Source organism: Vulpes lagopus, chromosome 24, assembly GCF_018345385.1.
Source record: "Vulpes lagopus strain Blue_001 chromosome 24, ASM1834538v1, whole genome shotgun sequence".
Lineage (NCBI taxonomy): Eukaryota > Metazoa > Chordata > Mammalia > Carnivora > Canidae > Vulpes > Vulpes lagopus.
This window is the reverse complement of record NC_054847.1, coordinates 45,299,227-45,318,759: the sequence shown is the minus strand read 5'-3', so window position 1 is coordinate 45,318,759 and position 19,533 is coordinate 45,299,227. Positions and strand designations below refer to the sequence as shown.

At 41.5% G+C, this 19,533-nt stretch overlaps 1 protein-coding gene across 4 annotated transcripts in view; it reads left to right on the top strand.

Moving 5' to 3' along the window:
- Positions 1-19,533, top strand: part of BCL2 (BCL2 apoptosis regulator) — a 171,269-nt gene that overhangs the window by 2,106 nt on the left and 149,630 nt on the right. The window contains exon 3 of one of the 4 annotated variants that reach the window (XM_041739335.1): positions 9,190-16,139. The exons of 2 other annotated variants lie outside the window; for them this stretch is intronic. In XM_041739335.1, the coding sequence (XP_041595269.1) occupies positions 9,190-9,201 (12 nt within the window). In that variant the 3' untranslated portion in view covers positions 9,202-16,139. Of the gene's footprint in view, positions 1-646; positions 3,365-9,189; positions 16,140-19,533 lie in introns of those variants that run through there. One more of the 4 variants, XM_041739333.1, reaches the window with a different exon arrangement.

The following is a 19,533-nucleotide window of genomic DNA, read 5'->3' as shown; positions in this document are numbered from 1 at the left end:
TCTTCTGGCCCAAAGTGTTTTCCTTACTTGCCAGCCGTGGAGGGTTAAGGATCCAGCATTTGCTATCCAGTGGGATCTGGGGATAAATGGTATCCCTTCGGGCTTTGTCAAACTGGAGGTCCAGGGATCCTCCTCCAACCCCCAATCCCACCCCCACCCTCACCCCCACGGCCGCCCCCTGGACTACCAATGACCTAGACTCCAGGTCAGGTTAGGTTGGCAATAGGCTTCTTAAACTAAGTGTCCCCCCCCCCCCCCGTGGGGTTCTTATTTATACTGCAATTTGTGAACTACCCAATTAGAAGACTTCACCAGAGGACCAAAGGCATGCCTTTTCTGACTCACTGGGTGGGATCTACCCAAAGTGGAAATGCAGTGTGTAGCCCCTTTCCCTGGAAAACATAGAAGTGTTTGCAAAGAGGTAAGTTGACTTTCCCAAAGTCCGAGAACTCCATCCTGTGGGGTGTGGCACATGAGTTCCCTGTGGGCGTGGCTGAACGTCTTGAAGAACTTTGGGGCTGTGGATACTTCATCTCATCAGTGACATAATTTGCCCTGGCTGCAGACTTTGTGTTCTGTTTCTGTACCTGGTGTATGATTTGGAAGTCTATGATAATTATAGTATCTTTTGCTTTTCGCCACCTAGAGTCCACATCCTTTGATGGTCTTCTCTGCTGAAAAAACTTGCGTCTACAGTGTCTATATAAAGCATAGAAGCATTGATTCTCATCTGTGGATTCTCTCATGCTCTGACTTTAGTTGTAGTGATCGATGCCTGTAGCTTCGAAGAACATCTGCGAGGTGTTTGTTTTTTTGTTTTTGTTTTTTTTTTCTTTTTTCTGGTGCTCGGTAGAGCTTCCATCTCGTTACCATAAAGTTATTTTTGTGTGTGTGATTCTTTGGGGGAGGGGGTCCAGATCCTAAGACTGAAGAGTTGTATTTGAGATATGCATCTGATATATAAAATTATTAATTTATGGAAAAGTAAAAGAGAAATCTTGTCTGAAAGTTTTTCAGGCTTTTTGTTTGAATTTGAAGAATTATTTTTAAAAAAGGGTGCAACACGGTGCTTCCTTGTATAGTCTCTAGGGAGAATGAATGATGCTTTTATTTTATAGGGCCTACCAGGAGCACAAAGCCTAGAAATGACTACAAGTGGATTCAATTTCAAGAAGCACATTACATATTTTACTACAGTTTACAAGTGTGCTAATATTAAGGCCAAGAAAAAGGAGAAAAAGCCAAGAAAGTAGATGGCTGACATGAAAATCTGATCCTACTTGATCAAAGTTAACAAAATTTTGATGCCACTGTTCAGTGTTTAAAAGTATAATATCCCCATTTAAATTTCTAACACTTAAAATGCTCTTCGTGAATTGTTTTTTTTTTTTTTTTTCAAGATCCCATATTGTCAGATCTTTAGTATTTCTGGAAGAATTCACTAAAGGGTAAAAAAATATTTTTGTTAAATGTTTGGTTAAGTAGGTGTTTTATTTTTAACCACCATAACCAAACAGGTAGAAGTTTCCAGGCTCCAAGACCAAAGTAAAACACATTTGACAGTTCTATTTCATATTTATATGAAAAATTTCAAGATTTTCTTTCTCGTTGAAAGAAATCCAAGGTGGTAACTGTCATCTGTTAAGAAATTTAATAAACAGATAAGAAACAGACATATGTTTGTGGTTAGACATTAAAATATAACCTTGGTCTTTGTTTTGTTGCATTGTACGATGTTAACGTCTCATGCAAAATAGTTTTCTTTTTAGATGAAGCCTCACTTTTAACTCCTTTCAAAATAGTGTCTTCAAAATAGTAGAGCCTATCTTTGTGGTCAACAGGTATCTGAGATTGATAAATGTAGAGGCTATATTTTATGATGCCAAATCACAATGACACATCGTAGAACACGATAAAGAATTTTTTGACAAAACTTCTCACTGCAAAAATAAATCATATAGGGGCACAAATAGCTGATGGTAAAATGTGTAGTTTGCAGAACAACATATAGATGGATGACTATATAGGAAGACAAAGGAATTTGGCCAAAAAAGTATGTATCAGGAAATGTAATCACAAATGGATACTTTGGAATAAAAGTGGTAGCAGTTGAGAGTTATAAATGATTTACCTATTCTTTCAAATGGGCACGACTAATCTAAATGTCTAGTATGGCATGTGGACAGATTTTCCCCCCAAATTTGCTCCAGTCAGGGTTGCATCTCTAATACTGTGTTGCATCTTATAGCATAAAGTACTCAATGCCAGTGGTCAAGTGTTAGGAGAGCACTAGTCACTTAATGACTTCTAGGACTCAGTGGATCAGCTCATCTACTGCATATATAATAATGGGCGCTTAGATTTGAAGTCACTTTTTTCTTTGCTGATGTTGATAGAAATCAGACTTCTGAGATTAAGGAAAACTGGTTGTATTCCATAATCCATAGCTTGGAGAAAGCGGCGTCTTAGAATGACAGGCGTCTGAGGGATAGCCCTAGAAGCCTACAAATTAAATAAAGACTAAAGAAGAAGCTGGGTTAGAATGGAGCGTGGCTTTATTTCTAAGTTTGAATAAGGTATTGTGAAAGAAGCAGGACAGAGGGAGTACAAGACAGCCTTAGTTCTAAGAAATGTCTGAGACCCTGCTACTCCAAGTGTGGTTCACAGACCAGCAGCAGGGGCATCACATGGGAGCTTCTTAGAGATGCACAATCTCAGGTTCCACCCCACAGCTAATGAGTCCGAATTTGTGGTTCTTAGGAGATACAGGTTTTTAGGTATGTTGGAGATGTTGACTATTACTCACTGTTGGTTCCTGGGGCCATCTTTTAAGAAGAATGACAGTCTGTGGTGGGTCCTCCAGTGGCCCATTGATTCCAGTGGTCTCAGAGGTTTCTAATATTACCTAGAATACTGAATATTTCCCAGTTGTTCACTAGTATGATATGATCCTTGGATGAAATAAATTGGAATGAAAGAGAGGAGATAAATTATTGTAAACTCAGTCTTCCCAAGAATGTTTTTCAAGGTAGCTAATACAGTTTGTATTGGCATTATTGATTCCAATAAAGTAACACAGCTTTTCTATTCCAATTAAAGGCAAGAGACTTAGCTCTTTAGATAGCTCCATTAGTTATTATTTTACCCCCTCATAACAAGGTTTGAGTTCTGTAGAGATGCCTTGAATGAGAGTGCTTCAAGGCAAAGGGGCTCTTGTAGGCAAAGGGTTGAGATACGGGGAAGCTGATAGTGAGTGGAATTGGTAGTTCCCCCCAAGCTGAGAAATGGGACAACATTCAGCTTCATGTCTCAGAAGAGAGTGAGGTGTGGGCTATTAAAAGAAAGGGAAGCCTTAAATAAGAGATTAGCTTCGTTCTGTTGATGAGACGGTGTCATGACTTTTCTTTCTTTCTCTTTCTTTCTTTCTTTCTTTCTTTTCTTTTCTTTTCTTTTCTTTTCTTTTCTTTTCTTTTCTTTTCTTTTCTTTCTTTCTTTCTTTCTTTCTTTCTTTCTTTCTTTCTTTCTTTCTTTCTTTTCTTTCTTTCGTCTTTTGGTCTTTGTGGTTTAGGAAGACAGGAACTTACTTCTCCACATCCAGTAGAGGTTAGCTTCCTTTTTACTAGTTGATCAGCAAGAGTTTCTGTCTTCTGTTGCAGTCCAGACCCACCAAAAATACTTGATTAACTGGAAAGCAGCACCATTCTCATGCTTGTGTACGAAATACGTGAAAAAGCATCGTTTTCCTAGTGGCCAAGTATCAGCTGCTCATGGCCAGTTTTGGCAGCAAAATGATAGGGATTAAAAATAGTCTGAAGATGATCCAGTCTTCAATAGTACATTTGATGATGAACTTTCCTTGGGAAAGTGCATCTTTCTGCCTGCGAAGAATCACATGACCCCCTGCAATAATTTATTCTGTAGAAAAAAACACACATAGTCGCCCCTAGAGTTTGCAAGTCACGTGCTGTTGAGTGATTATATTTGTGGACCTTTGTAAACTGTTACAATTCACTTAGTTCCCTTTTCTGTTTTAAGGTTTTCATTGCTATTCAATGTTGGTTGCAAACATGGCTTTTCTTTTGTGCATCCTGTTACTTTTAGCCGTGCTTTCTAGCGAGAGCTGGTTGGTCTTTTTAGCAATCCTTAATTGAGCTGGTACCCTTCAGATTGCTTAAATGTCATTAGGCCACACAGCACACCAGGTAACAGAAAGCCACAGGTTTGTTTGGTGTGTGTGTGTTTGTGTGTGTGTGTGTGTGTGTGTGTGTGTGTGTGTGTGTTTAAAGCAAACTCTTATAGTTTTTCCTTATCTCTACTTCTAGTCCCAGTCAGCTGTTTGGAGGGATGATAAACTCACCCGTTAGGCAGGTGTGTGGGTGCTGTGTGTCACTCCTGCTCAGCTCTCCCCATGCCCATTTCTGAGGTCACTCATCGTGTCTTAGCAATAGTTGAGCAAAGCAATACCTCAGCACAAATGTGTTTGTGCTGGAAAAACAACACTGTCTTTGTAGTGTACAAGTAGAAAGGTTCCCCCCAGAGATATATTGTATTTGAGGTTCAAAGGTTCTGTTAAACCTTTTTAAGGTAATCTAATATCACCTTATTCAGGTATAGCTATAACCTTGCAAGCCTTTCCCCCAGCTACATACAGGAGACCACTCAGTGAATTTACTTCACTATGAAGCATCTCTTTCATTCTTCTTGGTTTGATTCAGACAATATTAGTGTTTGACATCTCAATAGGATCAATGATGAAAATCCATCCAAGGACTGAGACAGTTGTTTGACAGACATTATTGCAAGTCTTTATGTGCCTGGTTCTGGGTTTGGTTGGGGATACAAGAAAGGGAGCTTTACCCTGCCTTGTGTGACCCCACAGGCTGACGTTGTAGGTGTCTAAGTAAACTCATAGTACATGCAGCCCGGTAAGCATGATCCCAGGTTCTCAGATTTAGAGAGAAAAAGAAAAGAAAAAAAAACTAAGTATATATTATTTTGCATACATTTCTATCTTTGTCTAAAAAAGTTACTTCTAACCATATGGCTATTCATGTGTGCATTAGGTCTTATTTAAATAGGAGAAATGTAGATAATTTAAAAAATACTGTACAATACTGACACACTCTTAAGAGAACTGAAAGGCAAGGGGAGTTCCCTTGTTAAATATTTATCCCTGAAGCCCTCTTAATACACATTAAGAAGACTTAATAAACACCTGTCTTCATTTTTTAAAAAGTATTTCATTCTTTGTATGTAAAAGACAATCAAGGCTTTGAATAGGATGATTAGAATAACTTAGTTTGAAGAACTATCTTTCTTAAATCATCCTTGCATACAGAAAAATACAAGTTGATTTTGCACAGAACAGGGGCTCTTCCTCTGGGAGAGTTAAAAAACAAAAAAGCTTTTGTTTTCTTTTGTTTTAGGTCATAGGACTGTTTCGATTATTAAGAGGCTTCTCTTCCAAAACTCTGTTTATAGAAATTTCCAGTCCACTGTAGCATCTGTGTTCCTGAAGGGCAGGTGTTAGTTAGTCTAACTGTCTAACTGCTTGCACTCCTGGTCCTCTTTCTTTAAATGGAGGTTGTAAAACTTTTTGAAATGACAACAAAACCTTTTTCATTTTAAAATTTGTTCTGATATATGCTCGATTCTATAGTGCCAACGTTGTTTCTCTGCTTTTTATTTGCCAGACAAAAGATAAACCCAGCTGTCCTTCAGTAAGAATGATGACTGAATGATTGTTTCTCTCTCTCCAAAGCCATTTGGGCTTTCTCAGGGGGACCCTGGCTCGTGACTGTCCCTTACCTGCCCATCATCCCGGCACCGGGCAACCTCCTGGATGTAGCTCCTTGTACCCTCCCAACACGCGCAGGGTAGGATTCACCTGAGCAAAGAACACTATGCCTCCATACCAGCAAGAGGGAGCGGAAAACACTGTGGCAAGAGCTAGAATAGAACCTCCACTCACATCTTGTCACAAGGAGCTGGGCAAGGCTCAGTTCTGTCAACAGATACGATGCTTTCTCCAGAGGTCATGGATTGCAATCACGCACAGGGTAAAGGATAGAATCTGCCAGCAGAACTTTATTTGCTCTGATCTGTGCAGTGTGAGATGAGAGGGGTTATACTCTAGCCATAGATAAGTTTTGTCTAACTTAATTAAAATAACTTCTATTCAAGACTACTTCCCCAACTGCCCTTTAAGCGTGTTTGGAAGGGAATGTCCCTGCTATGCTGGTGTGACCATTTATAGCACTATAACAAGAGCTACTTGGGTGATTTTCTTGGGCAATTGGCAGGATTCTGTGAGAAACTTCTCTACAGAACATGGACCTCTTTTCCGCATGACACATGGAACACGCACTTCACTAGGAGACTGTTTGGAAAATTTTGTTTTCATCCTGCTCCTCGTTTTGCCCTCGGAATGTCAGGGATAGAGCCATATTCCATTTATAGTTAATAATCAGCTCATCAGCTCTCTGGGGCTTCAACATAATGAGTCAGAAGCTTATGACTGACCCCACTCTCCTCTTTACTGTGCCTCCTGAAAACAATCTGAGGACCCACTGTGTCAAGTGAAGCTTTACTATTTCAATGGAGATTTTTCCATTGAGACTAATGCAGCTTTCTTGTGACAGTCGTTCCAGTTACTATATTTCTCTCTTTTTAACTGTCTTCTCTGAGGTGATTTACTTGGGAATTAACTGTCTTCTCTTAAGCTGTGGAAGTATCGAGAGTTTGTGACTTAGGATGCTTAGAGTACCAAGCAAGGATCAACATTGCAGGCTATCTCTTCTCGACTGTTTCCATCTCTTCTTGGTTGAGAATGAAGATTGCTTTAGCTGCACAACACCATGAATGTTGTATCTATGTAGTAACTCTGAAATTAAAGTTCAGCCAGATAGTCCATTCAGGTGCATTTGAATTTTCCAGGAGAATCTGGAACAGATACTTAGTACTCTTAATTCACTACCTATTTGCTATCTATATTATCCTCCTGCAATTAGAATAGGAATAAAATTAACTGCGAATTATATCATCAGCTTTAGAGATTATTTTATCCCTTAAGAAAAAAAAAGGCAAGTCCATAAGTGATGCCAGTTGGCACTTTTGAGTCTAAATTTTCAGGACTATCTCCTAGTCATTTCCCTTATGAATTCCTGCTAGCATCTCTCTCTCTTTCTTGGTCTCTTGTTTTAAAACTGAAAGCTTTTAGAGGTGGATTTGAGTTTTTGTAATAACAAAATTATAAGTATAGTGAAGCAGAGCCACTTACTAAATATTTAAAGTGACTGTAAAAGAAGGAAACGGTATGAAGACATCTTATCAAGGCAAACAAGCAATTGTTCTTAAACTGAACTCACAAAGGGCAGGGATGGAAACAAAAAGAATTATGAAGATCTTGTGATGTCACATATCATGCACATTATTTTTTCCCTTGAAAAAAAATTTACTGAGGGCCTACAATGTGCAAGGCTCTCTGCCACGTGTTTTAGTTGAGTAAAAAAGTGTGTAAGACCATCTTTGCCTTCAAGGAACTTACCAACCATTAGTGGGACTAAAAAGATGTAAATTGCTGTAGTCTCTGCCACTCTTTAGTGGATGGAGAGATCTGGCCCAGGATATGGAAGAGTTTCATGCAGGAGGGAATAGGTAGGAGATGTGAGGAGAGGGCTGGAGAAATTAGAGCAGACAGGAATGTATGAGGTGCAATTGAGCAATAATGGGAATAGTAGAGTGACTTGTTGGAGGCACAGAGATCTTTCACAAGATTTGACCAGGTCCTAAGTTGAGAGCTTTGTATTTAACTTGGTAGATGTTGAAAGGATAGTGGAAAGTGTTCTGAGGCAAGATAGGATGTGCAGGGTTGCAGAAGATTGCTGGATGGGGGTTTGAATCATGGTGGCAGAGTGGGGAATGGAAAAGATGGGGCAGATGTGGGGGGACGGTACCGAAGGGGAACCAAAGGACTGAGAACAGATTGAAGAAGCAGAAGACTGAAGCCTGAAACCCAGCTGGTTCAAAGAGAGATCTTGTTCTCAAGAGAAAGAGGAAAGATAAGAACAGTTGCTGTTTTGTAGGAGTAAATGTGATGAAGTTAATTTTGGACATTTGCAACTTGAGTTTCCAGGAGGATTTCTAAGTGGAAATGCCCAACAGCAGTTGGCTTTAAGGATCTGGAGCTCAAGAGAGAATTTGGGGCAAGAATACAATATGCCATTCCCCCCAAATTGGGTAGGTTTTCTATTCTTGCATTTCCAAAAGTGGTCCTAACTGCCCTTGCTGGTTCCATACTGCTTTCCTTCCAAAGTCCTCTGTAGACTTCCACGGATTGGACTGAGGTGATTTACTTGGGAATTAACTGTTCAAAGCATGACTTGCCTACTTAAACCATAATTCAACTTGAGTCAAGTGAGTATTGTCCCAGTATCCTAATAACAACCACCATTTGTAGAGATCTTATAAAATTGAAATGTTCTCCTTCGGTGGTACTGCATCAGTTAGTAAAATATTTCTCCTATTCCATTTAACCTGTGTCTCACAGAGTAGATTGTATGTATGCACAGTCATTGAATGAATTAATGAATAAAATTGATTGAATGAATGAATTAATAGAAGATTATGGAAGAGGCACTTTGAGCATCTAACTCATCCTAACCAACTAAAGTTCTCCTACTCTCCTTCCTAGAGAGTTTGTGTATGTGTTCCAAATGTCCCATGTCACAGATTTGTGACTACTTAATAGGAAACAAAAAAGAAAAATACCTATTGAGTGTTTTGATTTCAGTGCTCATCACCGAATTGAAAAAGTATGTCATTCGTACATGAAGAGAAGTCTTGATTTTGCTTTACATCAAATGTTTGACGTTAATAAAGTCTTTAGTGCTAACGTTAGATAGGAGGCGATGGGTTGTCACAGTATATCGTTTATACACGAATGTGCACAGTCTGTCTATATGTGTTTAGCTGCTCCCAGACGGTTCAAATCTCAAGCCCAGTGGAAGTCTTGATGTCTGAGATTTTCATCACCTTATCATTAAAGAAATCAGGGCTTGTCCAGGGTTCTCACAGTGGGAACAAGGTGGCTCCCCCACCCTGAGTTAGTGTTGTCGGTCAATATAAAAGAACTACAGCATAAAAGTCATAGGGATAAATGATCCTCTCGTTCTTCTCCCACAAAAACAGGCAGCCAGTTGAAGGTGGAAGTCAGGAGAACTCAGTGTTCCCGGAGATGAGAGAACCTAAGATTTTATTTCTCCAGACACTGATACGCAAGAAGACCACCAGGGGTGTCATGGATATAACCACTGGCCTGGCAGCCTTGGACTAAATTCTCTATTGCTTGAAGCAAGAATCACAGCCTTTCTGTGGTTTTAAGAACTGGTGGAATTTGTATTTTAAGAACCCTCATCCCTTGGCATGAAGCAAACTCAAAGCATTATTGCTCATCATTTGTCATCTGTTTGAGAAAGATCGTATGATTTGTTTACTTGTAATGAAGCTTGACCATACTTCTCCAGGGGCTTTTTAAAAAGAAGGATGTGTCAGCTTGCAGATTTGTCCCCATGAATGAAACCACAAGCAAATTCTCTTCTCTCCCCCATCCTCCCTCGTTTCTTTAGTGACCATCTGTGCATTATGTTACCATTGCCAGACCCTCTTCAAGTGGCTTATCTATGAGTGAATTCAGAAACTTCAAATTATAAAGGACACCCAGATAATTGGCCTGTTCTCCAAAGTATGTGTCCCCTGTGCTGCTGCCAGATTCCTTCTTAATGAATACATCCAGTGACAGTGGGATTCTTGAGCTTGTCCGTATCCGTGAGAAAATGAGCTTCCCTGCTTTGTAACAGCTTGTGGCTCGGGGAAAAAAAATGACAGCCATTGCACAAGTCTCCTTTGAAAGTCGTCTTCTTTCCCATAAATGATACTTTGAGAACACACTTAAGGGGTTATTAGTTTTCTATTTCATGCTTGGCCTGTGTGTGAGAATAACACCAGCTGTCACTGCAAATCAGTAGCTAAACACGCTTTGTCTGGTTAATGTGAGCATTTAATATTTGGCTCAATTAAAAATTAACTGATGAAGGTACATGTCAAATGGAAATCGAAAATACCTTTGTAAGGAATATTGAAAGGGCATGACCAATGAGGAAATTAGTGGTTTTAAAATGTGGAGACTTTGGGGAAATTTAGAGTCGAGACACTTGACTCTTGCTTCAGACCTCTCTACCTGTTTGATACTGAAAAGGATGCCCTCATTCTTACTATGAAGGACCCAGTTGCATCTCTATGTTTTCTACAGTTACTACAGTGTTGTGTTTTGTTTTGTTTTGTGCTGGAGCATACAATTAAAGCACACAGAACAGGAGATCGGTTATTCATTTGTCCCACACATTTTTTTTTTAATTAAGCACATGCTATAGGCCAGGCCCTGGGGAAGTACATGGTGGGAACAAGATAGGGCTCACAGTCTGTGGGGTGGAGATCTTCACACAGCAACTGTAGTGGAGTCTGGATAGAGCTAGGAAACATACAACCATAGTAGCAGCTTTTATCAGAGTCAAGGAAGTCTTCCCAGGAAAGTCCTTCCCAGGAAAGGAACCCTGAAGGATCAGTGGGAGCTAATGTAGAGAAGTGGGAAGGAGGAACAAAGTGTGGTGAGCAGAAAGGACCTGTGGATCAAAGGCCAGGGGCCCAAGGAGTCCAGCCTGGCTGGAGGGAGGAGTGCAAGGGGGCAGGTCAGAAAGGCAATGCGGGATATGTGCCCCCGTCCAGCGGTTTGTTCTAGAAAGGTCCTGCCATGAATGAGACTGGGAGAGGCTTGTTCAGTAAATGAGCAGGAGACCATGTGCCTGACCTACCTAGAGGAACGGTAGTGGGGACATCGAGAAACTGATAGCCTTAAGCAATGGTTAGGACTAGAAGGGAGAGATTTTTATTTAGGAAGATGTAGTGATGATGGAGTGAATGCTTCAGAACCTGGCTCATTTCTTCTCCAATTACAGTGCTCTTTTTCCATAATCATTCTGAAAAGACTGGTCCTCGTTGTAGCTGTAGATCCACATATATATATATATATATATATTTTTTTTTTTCTTATTTCCCATTCGTTTACATTAACACTGCCGGGTTGGAAATTTTATGTTGTTAGAATTCACATTGTAATAAATCCTCATCGACAACCAGTTAAGAAAAGTGTATTTTTTTGTTTTTGTTTTTGTTTTGTTTTTTTAAGAAAAGTATATTTGAAGAAAGAAAGAATTCCGTTTTGAAAGGCAGTTTGCATAGACGTTTCCTCCTCGTGAAAAAAAATCACAACAGTGGGATCTCACCTGGGCAGAGGATTTTAAAGTTTCCAAAGGCATTCTGTGTCTGTTGGTGCCCTTGGTCTTCATGATGACCCTAGGTAAGGCAGGTATTATATTCCCACTTCTCTCTGCCTTCCTCTGCCCACACCCTTTGTGTCATTTGTTTATTCCCATGCAAGGAGAAAAGCGCCTGAGAAAGCTGTGTGAGAGCCAGTAAGTCCAGAGGAGCTGGTATTCATTCCCAGACTCAGAGTCTAGTGGATATTTCTTTACACTGTGCTGCTTCTCAGGGTATGTTTTCACAAGGACACCAGATTCCTCAATAGAAACTTAATCAAGTATATCTAATTTTGAAAAATAGTATCCTCCACTGCTTTTTATCTCAGGAAATGTCCGGAAAATTAAAAATATAGTCTTTTGTTTCACGTTATTTTCCCTCCTTTGATTTGGCTTTTGAAGGGTGTTTTGTGTTTATGGCAGGGGGGGCATCTATCATCTTGCCATCTGATGCTCACTCATTTGCTCAAGACCCTGTGGGTGTGCTTGAGAGCTGGGCACTCTTGAGCAGGTAACTCCTCCAAGGGGACAGTAGAATGAGGGACAGGACAGTTCTCCAAACTCAGTGTGAGGGTTCTGGGCAACAGCAGGGCAGGCAAAATTATGTGAATATAGATGATCATTTTGATTGTTCGGGGTCTAACTAGGAATGCACGTTTTTTATTAACTTTTAAAGTTGGCCTCTTCTCTTTAGGTAAGCAACATAAACTTGGCATAAGCATTAAACATAAAAGCGTTAAAGCACTTTTTGAATTTAAAAAGTGGTGGAGCCTTCATCAGTAAGATTCCCAGAGTGTCTAAAGGGCATGTGGCTATTTTAGTTCAACCTCATTTATTCAACAAGTATTTAGAAGAGCGCTGGAGCTATAACAGAAAACATGGCAGTCAAGAACTGTCTCTCCTACCTCCCATGAATCAAACATGGTGAGGAAGTTAGAACATAAAGGGGCAAATAATTAACCATAGAAGAACTACAATATAACAGAAAGGAGACAGTTTGATACAGGACGGTTGGTGGGGCTTCTTAACTCTTAAATGAGTTCTAGGGATTTTCTAGTAGTATTGCAGATCACACAGAGGAGGCTAAATGGCTTTTTAAAGTTAACAGCTGAAAACATAAATGTTCTACCTTAAAATTGGTGTGTGTCTTAGTATAACACAGCCCATAGGTCAGTTTAAGATGGGTTACCATGCACAATATGGGGTTTAAAAAAACTTCCATTTTTAGCTAAAATGTTTGGGGCATTTCCCCCCCTTATCCCTACTGATCTTTTCATCTCCCCCATTTCCACATATCACAACACTGCTCAGTGGCCCCAGTCACTGAAAGTCAGGAGGAAGGAAGGAATTGATCGACCCCAACACGTGCTAGACTCTGGGCTTGACGCTGCTATGGATAGGAGATGATTTAACCCCCACAACCTCTTCTGAGGGTAGGAAGTAGAATTATAGATTGAGGAAGCAGAGATTTTGCAAAATCAAGGAATTTTGCACAGTAAGAGGCAAAAGTAGATCCTTTTTTAGGCAATCCAAGTGGTCATGGATGTCCTCTAAAACTTCAAGATTTTTGTTGTTGTTGTTTTTAATATAAGAAACCTATTAAAAAGTAACAATTTGATGCATGTGACTGGTTCCTTTTGTGTTTCCTTAGGAAGACAGTTAGTCATCTTCATTTTAGTAACAAGGAGGTAAAATCTTTCATAACATGAACTTTCAAAAGTTCTTTCATAGCTGAAAAGAGAAGAGATAGAGAAATGTTTTGTTTCTGTTTCTCTCCTCATTGGCTCCAACTGGTCTTTGTAAATAGCCTTTGAAAAATAAGTGGTAGTCACTGTTTTATACCAAGACCAGACACCTGATTCAGAAGCTGTCCCAGGGGTCAGAGTGTGTGTGTTGGAATAGCAGATCCACAGTGCTTTCCTGGTTCAAGAGAAGTGACCTCATTGTCCAATTGTAACCTGCTCAATGCCTTAATCAAAAGGTGGGAAAAGTCTGCGGTTTTACCTCTGGTGTGATCCTGAGCCCTTTGCTGTCTTATTTTAGGCATGACCTTAGTGTTTTTTTTTTCCAGAGCCCAAAGGTGGAGTGACACGTAACTCAAGCTTATACGATGATGATGTATTTTTAAAAAATATTTAGCTGTAAATTTTATTCTACTCATAAACAAACCCACTTTCAGCAACCGGGGTGTATCAAGGGAGAGTTATTTCCATCTCCCTTGGTTTAATTTGGATACATTTGACCTAGAACAGCACAGTCTTTCCACAATAACATTTGAACAGGATGCTGCTGTGCTGGTTTGCAGGGCTTACAGAGTTTCAGCGTGGGCCAGGAAACTACTTTCTTAAAAGAAATTTAAACGCTAAGTTCTGACAAGATAGGAAACTCTTACTAGGCTCCTTATTAAACTTCTCTCTTGTTTTTCCTGATTTCTCATGAATTTATATATCTCTTTGTATTATTAAACAACGTAGATTGAACATTTAACTTAAGTTCATGTGTTGAATAACTCAAATTCAGAAAGCATAAAATAAAAACAAAAACTGTTCTTAAAGGGTTTGCTTAAGAAAGCATATATCAATAAAAAATTAAACATTTCTCCCAGGAGCCACATGTTCTAATTTTTTAGAGTAGAACTTCATGGTATGTCATAAGGAAGCAAAAAAGGAAGGGAAATTATTATTCAGACAGAGGGACAATAGTAACCCTTTCATTATTTGAGACAGAGTTCAAAACCAGGCCCCCAAACCCTGGGATCTGTGTGAATTGAACCGAACTTGCCACCAGCTATTTCCGCTCTCTTCTGTGGACTAGACTGCTTTGCCAGTGGGGGTCCAATATAATCTAAAATGTGTAATTTATAAGCTATAACCCCACATGATAATGTTTAAAAGTCTGCTAATGTATTTTTACAAATCCTTGAAATCCCAATGACCATACATGATAATTAGGATCTTTATTCTTTAATGGCCTTCTTTCTGTGTGACCTCTTAGCGGTAGGGATTGATCTCAGGACAAGGGCCTTGGATTCTGTGTCCAGGCCAGGCTTACTAGTGTTCAGTATGAAAGAGGAGAACGCCCTGCCCTTCCTCTGCCTCAGTTCTACCTGCAATTTATAATGTCTACGTGGAAATGAAGAGTACTCATTTGTCACCAGGATTATAATTGGTGAATGAAAGGTCTTTATGACCACAAAGTCCATTAACACTCTGTTTAGCAATTATGATGATTCTAAGCACAACTAAGAACCAGGAAGTAATTTCAGCCCCTGCTATGCAGAAGGGTAACACAAAGGTTACACGCCAAAGGTCACACCATTAGTCATAAGAGCTTGGCCATCATTCTTAACAGATTTGGGTGCGTGCGTGTGTGCATGGAGAGAAAGAGACAGAGGAATAGACATAACCTAAAAGTTACCATCTTGACCATTTTTTAAGTGCCATTCTACAATGAGAGTATCATGCTGCCATCATCACCATCGCTTCCAGAACTCTTTCAGCACCCCAAACTGAAACTCTGTATCCATTAGACACAGACTCTCCTCTTCTTCCTCCCCTCAGCCCCTGGTAACAACTATTTGACTGTATCTGTGAATTTGACTACTCTAGGCACCTCATACAAGCCAATCGCACAGTCTGCCCTGTGTCTGCCCATGGGCTTATCTCACGTAACATCACGTTTTCAAGGTTCATCCATGGTGTAGCGTGTGTGTCAGAATTTCATTCCTTCTTAAGGCTAAATAATTTTCCAGGTTTTTTTTTTTGTACATGTTCTCACAAAACTGGTTATCTTTTTTTTTTTTTTCCAGTCCATAGAGATGGCACATACGGTTAATTAGTACTGAGTGGGCAGCAGAGCCTGCAAATTATTAGAAAAATCACTTTAAAAAAAATTGCATGAGAGACAGAGAGGCAGAGACACAGGCAGAAGGAGAAGCAAGGTCCATGCAAGGAGCCCGATGTGGGACTCGATCCCAGACTCCAGGATCATGATCTGAGCGGAAGGCAGATGCTCAACCCCTAAGCCACCCAGGTGCCCCTAGGAAAATCACTTTTAAGAGTTGGACAGTAAGGAAGAGGGTAACAGCACTATGAGACCCGGCTCAGGAGCAACAGACACAAGCCTCCTCTGTGTGGGGCAGCCTGTCCTGAAGGCCTCAGCAGCCTCTGAGGTTCTCTCTGGGCTGTGTCGCAGGCCAGGCTCGTGTTCTCCTCACGCTGCTGCTGACTCATCAGGACGGGGTCACTTTCCAGAAGGAGAGTTGAAGAGATCAGGGAAAGTGGGTCATCCCTTTCTGACGCGACTCCATCCCAAATGGTTAAGATTTTTTAAAAGTTTCGGCTTCAGTCATCTGAAAAATCCACTTGCGTGAAATGATTCATTCCAGAATGTGGGGCCAGAGGCAAGAGGCGAGGCAGGAGCTTAGGTGTAAAGAAAGGAGCAGCCGGCGAACTGGGGCCCTGGCTTGCCTGCATGTCTTTCCTCGCACCTCACTTTCTGGAACCGAGCTTTGAAAGGAAGTGGACTTGAGGGGCTCTGGGTATTGGTATTCCTGGGGCAGTTTCCTTTGTCAATGCTGAGGCTCCATTATCCTCGCTCGGCCTGGGGGACACTGTGGGCATATCTTGAGTCGTCGGCCCACCTGAGGAGGTGAAGGAGGGCTCCCCAGAGGACTGGCTGGCGGGGGGGCGGGTGCTGGGTCTGAAGGATAGAGACGAGCTGGCCATGCAGAGAATGGGAAAGGGTTCTGCGTGCAGATAAACAGAGCCATGGGCAGGGTGTGATGAGCTTGGGGATGGTACAGAGGTCAGCATGACCAGAATGTAGGGGGCAGGGGTGGAACTCAAGGAGATGAGGCAGGAGGGATAGCCAAGGCTGGTTCGCTGAGGCCCTGGTGTGTCCCCGAGGAATTTAGGTTGGATCTTTCATGCGGCAGAGAGCCAAGAAAGGTTTCTAGCAGGGTAGTGATTTTTTTGCTGGCGGTGGAGGGGCAGGAGGGAGGCCAGGTGGGACGAAGTGGCAGGTGTCCGTCTTGGGATGGGGCTGAGCACCTGCACCTGGACCCCTTCTGCTTCTTCCCACTTGGGATGGGACAGCCGTGAAAGACATTTCAAAGGTCAAAGCTGTTGGGTTGTGCCTAGGAGTTGAGGAATGTGGATACAGTCTGACCATCACTGAATACTCGGTGCCTAGTGCTGGGCAAGCATACAGTAGGTGCCCAATAAACATCGACTGGCTGACTGGACAGCTGTCTGTGTGGGTGTTAGGAGCAGTGGCAGCAGCATTAGAGGGACAACCCAGCCACATCATGATAGAGGAGATGTTTGTAAGGGTGTGAACTCCGGGTCACATACTTTGCAAACGGCCTATCTACATGAACACATTTCTTTCTTAGGATGGTCTGGGGAGCCTGGTGCAGTTTTATTCTTGGAGATGAGGAAACAGGGGCTTGGAGAGGTGACCCGCTCAGCTGCTTTGGGGGTTGAGCTGGGATTTGAACTCAGGTATCCGCAGAGTCTTGGGTGCCCTTAATCACAGTGCTGTGGCCTCTCCTCTTCTGGAGTTTCCGGGAAGCCGCTTGTATCAAGGCCCCAGGAGTGATGAGTGGGCAAACATAACCAGCGGCAGGATGCAGAGAAGCCTGTTTAGGAAACCATTTATCTCACGTAGACATACCATCTGAGATGACCTTAGTAGAAAGAACAATGGCAGTAATAACAGCACTGTAGTTTTTTCCCTGGCATAAGAAACCAGCTTTGTAATGAAAATGGAATTTCTCTGGGAAAGAGTCCTAGAAAGAGATAGGCAGTTGAGATAAAATAACAAATTGTAAACTCATATCAAAATGTTTTCTGTGTGTTTTCCCTTGCACACTTGCCTTCTCTGTTTTGTCATTTACTTTGTTCACTTGCCACCTGCGGATCCACGCCCCGTGCCCCCCACTCTTGTCCCCCAGTCCTGTGACCCAGAGGAAGAGAAAGGAGTGTGTGCATCTAGAGGCAATCGCGTGCTCCTTGGCGTTTACCCTCAAAATACCTGGAGGGATCCCTGGGTGGCGCAGCGGTTTGGCGCCTGCCTTTGGCCCAGGGCGCGATCCTGGAGACCCGGGATCGAATCCCACATCGGCTCCCGGTGCATGGAGCCTGCTTCTCCCTCTGCCTGTGTCTCTGCCTCTCTCTCTCTCTCTGTGACTATCATAAATAAAAAAAAAATAAAAAAATAAAAAATTAAAAAAAAATAAAAAAAAAATACCTGGAGGAAAGGGGAAGGGGTCCTATAGGGTAAACACTGCTTTTGGGATGGAAGCCTGTGGCTTTCTGGAATGAAGGGTGGTGAGTTTGGGTTCCCAGGTGGCCCATGGGTCGGAATCTGAGCTCCCTGGTGTTCAGGTGTGTGCGCCGTCATGGATCATTACAACCCCAACTGAAGCTGTGTTTTCGTGCCATAGGTCAGAGTCATATAAAATAAACTCTTGTCATAACAAAGGATGCAGCACAGATTACATCTTGGAGTTCCTTCACTCGCTTACCCCAGAGGACACTGATTTTCATGGCAGTGTGGGGAAGGGATTCTATTTTTATGCTGATCCTAACTGGGGGTCTATCTTGCTCTACCACCCTTGTAAATAGTGATAAATGGTGGTGGCCATAGCAGCATGGAGAAAGAGTGTGGCCTGGAAACCCAGCCAAACTCTTGGCTCCAATTTTATGTAAATTCACTGAACAGAATGCAAATGATTTCACAGTAACATGGGACCCAGGGACAAGTGCTCATCTGTTTTCAGCAGTCTCCCTGGGCTTCTGGCAGCAGCCACTGTAGAGGCACGGAACGTAAAAGGTGGCTGGAAGGGAGGGGGTCCCGCCATCAGTAGAGAACTCACCTGGGATTTCACCATGAGCAGCAGTTATTTGTTTGGCATTTTGTGAGCAGGATTCTGGATTGCAAGAACAGGAAAAGATCAACACAGACTAATGCTTTTTTAAAATCCTTTATTCCTTCTTTTATCGCAAAGATGTTCCGTGATCCCAGTAGATATCCAAATACTTATGTATCTCACACATATTGATTGGGCATTTAAGACAGTGTGCTAGGCATCGAAGAAAGACTCAAGTGCAACCATTAAAGCGTGAAACATAACATAGTGTGTCTAAGATCTCCTCCACTCTCCAGTGTGGTAACCACTGGGCATGTGAAATGTGGCTAGCCTGAATAGAGCTGTGATTGGAGTACATAGCAGTACAAAATACATAGCAGATTTCAAATACTTAATATAAAAAGATGAGTGCAAAAATACTTTATTAGCAATTTTTATGTTAATTGTATGTTGAAATGATAATGTTTTGGATATATTGGTTTAAATAAAAATATATTAAATGTGGCCACTAGAAAATTTAAAATTACATATGTGGCTCATATTATATTTCTATTGGACAGCACTGGTCTAGACTGCTAACCATTTATTACACAGTGTGGTCACCTTTTTACTCCCATCTTTGGATACTATTACAAAGGAGGATAGACAGAGCTTTCCTTTTTCACAGATGGGATATAGTTTAGACATTGTCGTGGTAAATTGTGTGACTCTTTACCAAGTGCATTTACATCCATGTTCTCATTGAGCTCACTCTTGGTCCACAAAGGGAGGGCCTGGTCATACTTTTAAAGGTGACTGTTAAAGTATAAAGAGGGCTTGCCCACCTACCTCAAGAGTTGGAGTTGGGAATACAAGGTCAGGCTTTCGACGTCTAGTCCAATGCCTGTTAGAAATAAACTAAAAACTCCCCATGGAAATATTTACTTGTGTTTCTGTGCCAGAGGTAATAGGACAGGATCCTATTTAGACATAAACATGTCTGTGTTTCTGAATGTAAATGTACACAAGCATGTCCTGCAACTGACGATGTGACAATTAATCAAAGGTTGTAGCCAATATTCAATGGAAAGCTTTGATTCATGTTGAATTTTTGGAACCATCAGGTCAAGGTTAGGGAAGGGTTCGTGCATTTTGTCATGATAAGGGGATGTTTTCTTCTGCTAGAAGTCAGCTGTGGTCATGTCAAGTTCCTGGCAGCATACAGCAAGGTCAGTGGATCTCACTTGTCAGAAAGGTCTGAGATGGGCCACCTGGGTGATTCAGTGATTGAGCATCTGCCTTTGGCTC